Source organism: Halyomorpha halys, unplaced genomic scaffold, assembly GCF_000696795.3.
Source record: "Halyomorpha halys isolate HHAL.00 unplaced genomic scaffold, Hhal_1.1 Scaffold1908.1, whole genome shotgun sequence".
Taxonomy (NCBI): domain Eukaryota; kingdom Metazoa; phylum Arthropoda; class Insecta; order Hemiptera; family Pentatomidae; genus Halyomorpha; species Halyomorpha halys.
The window spans coordinates 59,281-67,195 of record NW_027107815.1 but is presented as its reverse complement, the minus strand read 5'-3'; the positions used below and the strand labels follow the sequence as shown (position 1 = coordinate 67,195).

Below are 7,915 nucleotides of genomic sequence, written 5' to 3'. Positions count from 1 at the left end.
GGCGGGTCCGGCGTGGAAGGATTGGCTTTTATAACGATCTCTTGTGAGATTGTGACATGTCGTACATCTACCAGCCTACTCGCTATAATTGTCTATTTAAAAAGACAGATAAGGGTTTCATGCCGTTCTGTAACAACAGATACAGTTGGTGGTAAAAAACACACATTAAAAGTAGCTTAGATGGAGCTTTTTTCAAAATAGGAATCCAAGACATATCTGCTATTAAAATGGTTTTAACAAAGAACTAATTCAATGATGAAAATGATAAATCCAGAATAAATTTTAATGAAAATGTCATGTAGCATCCCAGGAAGTTTCGCAACTTTCGTTTTTGAGTAGTTTAACATTCACACACAAGAGACAATTTTGAGACTTGGCGATTTATGCTAATAAGGGGACCTTGAAAAACATATTTCTGTCTTAAACTCAGATTCGAAATTTTTCACAACCATAATACATTTGATATATAAGTAAGTGAAAGTAATATATTTAGGTATTCAAGGCCGGTTTATTTTTCGTTTGTTACTATCAATTATTGATTCTTAATTCGACTAGACATTTTTTTATCATTCCTTTAATACACTTTGAAGATTATGTTAGCACTTGTTATAAGAAGGTACAATCAAACAAAATTAATATTGTTCGAAAGTACAATTTTTTAATATTAGATAGAATGTTGAATTAGATTTAAAGGACTGAAATTGACCATCTCTCTTTGCTATAACCATTAAAAATGCATAAAATAAAAATATGAAAGAACATTTATTTAAATGTTTTAGCTTAACACATAGGAATCTCCAACAAAAAATTTAAGTAATGTTATATATTTTTTAAAACAATAAGTACACTTTATTTTTGAGGAATAAATTTTTGTTGGATACTAAAATATAGCTATTTAGATATAATTTTCCTTTAACAAAATAAGTATATAAAATAGACTGGATGGTTGTTATTATTGTTAGAGTTTCTGTATTTTTTAGGAAGGCAGGGACAATCTTGAAAGACATTGGTAGGCCCGTACCGAAACATAATGTGGAAATCTTACCCACTAAAACCACGCGTCAACCCCTATTCTTTTCTTTCCAGGAGAAAGTCGTTAGGAATTACGTCGTGGGGGGAAATGTCTGTATGCCGCTTCCTTGGGCTTCTTTACACTGTGTCCATCATCGGTCATTACGTTACTTCTTGTTCGAGGATACTAAGAATTCTATCAGCCATCTCCTCAGCTGTCAACCTCTTCAAAACAAATGAAGACATTCTTTGTCACTGCTCAATGTTCTTTCGAGTGCAAGATTTGGTGCATCAAATTTATTTCAGATAATTCCTCCAATTCTTGTATTTCCTCTAGAACTTAATCTCGACTAAAGTTCTACTGTTACTTTGGCCGGAAGGCATGCCTGTGAAATTTGAATTCTGAGTATTGTGAAATTGGAATAGGAACTGGTAGGCTTTAAAGCCACTTCAAAAGGTGGTGGTACCACACACTGACATCAGACACTAATTTGTATATTCAGCAACTATGTTGCCGATGGAAGAAGGATACATTCTGTTCCTTATCCTGGAGAACTATAAATTCTATTCCTTTCGTCAAAAAGGATTTATACAGGAGGAATGCGGGCTACCACATACACAGCTTAAAAAATAACAGTCTGAGACGCACTTGTTACTCTTAATGACCCTCTGCGGTGCACTGAGGCCATTTTCCTTCAACGAGTATCTGTTATCGTTGAATATTAGAATATTCATAATTAAAGCTCCTTATAAAAGGACTGATAGAATAACTGTCTTAAAAAGTTTACACATATACACGTGTGTTTAATTACTTCGGAAAAAGAATAAAAGTTTGAATTGGTAAAAATAAACAAGACGTGCTATGTTCACTATGTATAACTTTTGAATTATTCATTCCATTGTTTAATTTTTTTTTGTTTTGATGATTTCGTATTCAATAGAGTGCATTGCTGAGTTGTTTTTGTTATTTGCTTGAAAAACAGCCATTGCTACTGTTTGAGAAGAGGAATGTTAAATTTCATTACTAAATATGCAGAGCGGATAGATTAAACGTTAATGAACTATTTGTAACTTTCCATTCCGCATGTCTTATTAAATTAAAATTACTTCATTTCTAAAGTGAGCTGCTTATAAGTACGCTTTATTATGATATGAAAAATGTATAGATTGAATATATTACATTAGCATATTATTATTTTATAGTGTATAAGTGGCAAGTGGAGACTAGTGTTAGGCCATTAACTACAGGAGTTTAAGTATTTTTTTTATTTACTTGTGACATAAATACATAATTTTATGTAGAGAAATAAAACTTACTGCAGTTTTTCCAAGTAGTTTTTTTATAAGCAAAAAAATTAAAGTGAAAAACGGTTTTAATGGGTTTAATAAATTTAGACCTGAAAAACTTATTAAACCAAATTATTTAAAATAAATCATATACATTTCAATAAGTATTGGAATATAATTATTATTTTCAGTGCATGTGAGCCTTATTCATTGAATCATTATTGTCTGCTTAATTCTAAAGTGGAGTATGTGAAACGTTCTTTCACTTTTGACTAACGATGTATTTGTAAGTTGTATGTCCATAAGAGGTATGAATCTCGTTTGGTAAATAATGGTGCTGGAATCAATATGAGGATGAGGTCATGTTAGATACTGTCCTATTTCATTGCTAATAACAATTATGCGACAAACCAATTTAATAATTGTTAAAATAATTAGGCTAAGTTAATAATGTAACTCTTATTCAGTCATTATAAACGTAAAGACTAAATATTTTCGATTTTTGAGCAATAAATTATTTGCTGAAATGAACTCACTCATGCAACGGATGATATTCAAAGTCAAAGTGGCGTATCTGCAAATTTTAATACCTTCGTTTTTTTTCACATTTTTTTTTCTACGAAATCCTAAAAGGATCAATGACAATTTGACGCCTCTAATTAAAAATAAGAAATAAACTACCGTTTTATATCAAAATTATAAATCTACCATCTTACATCAACATCTATAAAACACATACAATTTTCCATAAGGATCTTTTATTATTATGTACCTTTTCCCGTACAGAAAAAGACACTCAAATGCCTTTTAGGACAATAATGCTTCAATAAATAAATTCTTTAATTATCATGATTGATTCCTTAGAGAAATTGAATTCTAAAACAATTCTGTTCTTTAGATTTTCAACTGAATACATTTTGGGTTAAATATTGTTACAGGGAAATATTTCTATAGTTGGAAAATATACTTTTTAAGATAGTATTGGACCATTGTCTATATTGACTATTTTGTTGCTTTTGAGGTTTAATATAATCTCCTTAAAACCTATATTTCAACAATTTCACTTTCCTTACTGGTTATAAACACTATTATGCATGAAAAAATATATTTCAACAATTGTTGCATGAACACTTAATCAAGAATGAGCTCTAGCATTTTGTTATGCAATGTTATGTTCAATACAAACTGTTTAGTAGTCATTTCAAGATGATTATTAATTATTATGTTTAAAGAGTACTGCATGAAAGAATTTTAATGTAATATATATTTATTGGTGTGCAATAGCATGAACTATAATTAACTGTCAGCTCATAATAAAAAAAAAATCAGTCATCAATAGCAAAAGTGAGTGAGATAGTTTAGTATATTATACATATTCTTATATATATAATATATATATATATACAAAATTTTAAGTAACATCCTTGTCATAAATATGTATTTTTTATGGTAATGGCAATCACCATTACTATTATTTCAAATAAAACTAATTATTATTATTAAATTATTATTTGAAATAAGAATTAATTGCAAAATTTATCATATTAATTGTAATTTTAGAATACTTAGTTTAATTTCATCATATTTAATAGACAGAACCATTAATTTAGTAAATTTATATTAAAGTATATTCATTATGTGCATTCTATAACTTATTATATAATACAATATACGCCTAGACTATAATAACATGAGTTCGTAGCATCTTAAAACTAATAAAAAAAAAATATATCAACACGTGTGTAGAAATCTTTAAGTTATGCTTGACCGCAATGTTTTGAGCGCTAAGCCGGATTACCTTTGTAATCCTTTCTAACCCGCTAGGATATTTGCATTTTTGCTTGAATGTTTTTCAAGCCTAATCTGATAATGTGTCAAAGTGTCATTTTAAAATTATAACTCAATAACGTTTCACTTCCTTTGGAACTTTTGAACTGGGAAGATCCAAAGTAACAAAGGTTTACACTGAATTTCATATCACCTGTCTACTAATTCAATATTTAAATACAAAATATCCCGAGAAATAATAGATATAAATACGGTTTGTTTGTCTATTTCTTTTCTACATATTTGTTTGGAGAACGAGTTAATATTTTTTTTTAATATTATATAAGCAATTTCATTCATATATTATTATTAGGTGGTTTCACAATCCAACGGCTATCTATTCCCTAAATAAATCTATTTCCGGAATAAAGATTAGGGTGGAACAATTTTAGACGCTATTGAGTGAAACTAAGACCCACAAAGAAGGGTTATGAATTTTTTCTGTTGGTTTTTTTATTTATTTTTTATCTTGTGACATATTAAATGTCTCGAAAAATCAAAGTCTAAAGTTTATTTTTTTCGACTCCCATGTTGGTTTTTTTTTCTGAAATCATAAAGCATTATAAATCTTATTTTGATATTTTGTAAGAATAAATAATAAATACCGAAATTGTGGCTGAATAGCCTAAAATTCTAGCTTTTTAAACTTACCGAACGCACTATGTAAATGACTATAAAATTTTTTGAGAGGTCTCAATTACTTAAAAATTGAACTCTTATAAAGCTCTCTACGTTAAAAGGGTCCCTAGATGCAGGTTTTCAAAAACCAACAGTTTTTCTAAGTAATAAAATATCAATATTTTGTCCATTTATTTAAATAAATATTTTTAAAACTGTCTCTCTGGCAAATATATTACCAAATATATGACCACCTGACATAAAAATGTCCACCAGTACTCTGATTGAGGCTTGATAAATATATCATCAAGTAGTTTCTAATGATTATCATAGTAGGAACAACAGTTTTCATGATTTTAGCCAAACAAAAAATTAAAAAATATTGATTTCTCATTAGAATAAAATGTTAATATAAAAAAAGTTAATCTCGGTTGACTACCTTTATTATAGCTAAAATTTTACAAAACCTTATACTATAAATAAATGTATATTAATTTTTATAGGTTTACCGTATTAATTTATAAAAAATAAATAAAAATTTTAGGATTTTTAGTTTTGTTATTTCATCTTCCCCCCCCCCCAATTGAATAACATAATCTTTATACAAAATGAAAAATATTTTATACGCTTCCTAGGGTTCTTACCGAGGAAAAAAAAATTTATATTATTAGCATGATGATTCCCTTACTATGCGACGGACTTATGTTGCATCACAATTCTATTTAAGCCATAACAGCATAAAATATACGACTTCTAAACGGTCACTATTAACACCAAAAACACCTTTTAAGAATGTGCATCTACAAATATCATGTTACTCAATCACACTTGCATTGCTCTGAGCACTGAAATGACACATGGCTGCTTTGCCAGTTTGTACCCGCTTGCGCATGTTAGTAAAGCTCTATTGAAGTGACCTAGATGAAATTCCAGATTACCAGATCAACCAGAAGCCGTGCATGGTGAAAGGTGCCGAGGGGAAGTGCATGTTCGTCTGGGAGTGCATCAATTCTGGAGGCAGCCACATCGGCATGTGCGTCGACACCTTCATGTTTGGCACCTGTTGCACCCACAACGGTAAGTGTTTTTTTAAAGTACCTTGATTAATGTTTCATTTAATGAAATACCTCATGATATATTCTACGAAGTATATATAAATAATAATAAAAATGCTCATAACAAGTCTCTCCAATAGCTGTAAATTATTTAATACTAATGAAAATGAGTGAAGAAAATCATTTGGACCATACTAAACTTAAATAATTTAATACAAAAACTAAATATTAATAATATATTAATATATAACTTAATGTCATTATATATTAAATAAATATATTTAATTTATTCATTTTTCATCATTTTGGCCCTTTCCGTAATATTTCCTCGTACCCCAGTCGGATTAATAAACATTTATAGTTTCATATTAACTACTTCTGGAAGCAATTGCTAGAAGTATTTAATTTGTAATCCTTAATTCAGGATAATTAATTAATTCCATTTAAATCCTTATCCCAGTTTATTTTAATTTATTTGTTTTATTATTTTATTTCTTCTTTGACTATTATGTTAAAAATATTGTAATCATTTATATTTTAAACGATGTGGGTTTAGTATAGTCCAAAAGATTTTTTTCTAAATCATTTTGATTGATAATTAACAATAAATAATAGTTCTTCAACACTAAAGTATTATCCCATTTTCACCTTTTTTAGGACGAATAAATGATATATTTCTATAATATTATACTTTAAATATCATTAAGTTTTAGACAGTATGTCCTTTAATCAACTTCTTTCCAGGTTTCATTGATTACAGCCAAATATATTACTAGTCCCAATATTTTGTACTAGTTTGTTTCAGTTATGTTTCCTTAAATTTGGGAAACGTAAATTGAGTCTTATATAAATCTTGCCAACATAGTACACACAATACGTTAAAATCCATTAAACAATGGATAAAACTTCCTTCCCTCGTCTTTAAGTAAAAAACCTCTCAGAATGATTAGATTATGATAAAAAAGTATTTTTGAGTTATGGTAACAGTCGGAAAAGAATAAAACAATGCCTTGCTATCGGATGTGTGTATGTATGCACAGTGGCACACTTGAAGTGCGAATTTTCTAAGTGATAGTAAAAAACATCTGTCTGCGTAATCATTATGTTCTAAAATACTTGCCAAATATTCAATCTTTAATCATTAATTGTGAATTGTAAATTAATGATTAACTGTAAATTAATGATGTATGAACCGAAGTACAAAGTACGTTCGGCATAAAATGAATATTTTATTGATTCGACCGATTTTTGATGATGTTGTCATTGTAAATAGTAAATTATTTATATTATTTAGCTTATGTTTCTGTTGAATTATTTGTGATTTATTATAGATTAAACCTTTAAGGTTGATATCGACCATGATATAGTTAAGTATTTTTAGTATGATAACTATTTCCATACCATTCCCAGATTCTAACGATATATACAAATATTTAAACCATCCTAATCTTTTAAATACATTATCAAATAAATAGGAAACCAATACTTACGATAAAGGATAATATTTATTCAAGATCTGTGTGCTGTACGTGAGGGGGATCCCTTAGTGAGATTGTTTGAACTCGTCTCCTTGATCCAACACTCTCATATCTGCCTTTATGGATATAGTGTTTTTTCTCTTTCTCTTTATTTTCTCTTAGTCAATTACTAAATTATATTTACTTTTAGGGGAACAAATAACATTGTGTGAAAACGATGGTCGTCCAGTATTTTTTGTTTATTGATTGGAGACCATGAAACCAAGTTAGTTAAGTGTACAGCTGTGTATATATTAAAAAAATCAACTGTCTCAACCTTTACTTTATTTTATTACGACTTTAATATGCAATTGAATAAATGATGTAAGTTAGAATTTCCAGAATAATGTCCCTTAGTTAGCTGAGGGTACAAAAATATTTTACCCCAGTCTAATTCCTAATTTATAAACTATTTTTATTATATTTTACAACTCTTAATTCTATAACAACTTCAAATTGTATTTATGTTAAAAAGTCTGTTAAGATATCGATAAATATCTGATGTAAAATTGTATTCTTGTCCAAAATATTAATGCCACATATTATTACATATGGTTAAAATTTTACTATTATTATATTTCCATATTATGTTTAAGATAT

At 28.4% G+C, this 7,915-nt stretch overlaps 1 protein-coding gene across 1 annotated transcript in view; it reads left to right on the top strand.

Moving 5' to 3' along the window:
• The first annotated feature begins 5,670 nt into the window (after positions 1-5,670).
• Positions 5,671-7,915, top strand: part of LOC106690850 (serine proteinase stubble) — a 5,891-nt gene continuing 3,646 nt past the window's right edge. The window contains exon 1 of the mRNA XM_014436431.3: positions 5,671-5,820. Coding sequence (XP_014291917.3) covers positions 5,703-5,820 — 118 coding nt within the window. The 5' untranslated portion in view covers positions 5,671-5,702. The remainder of the gene's footprint in view (positions 5,821-7,915) is intronic.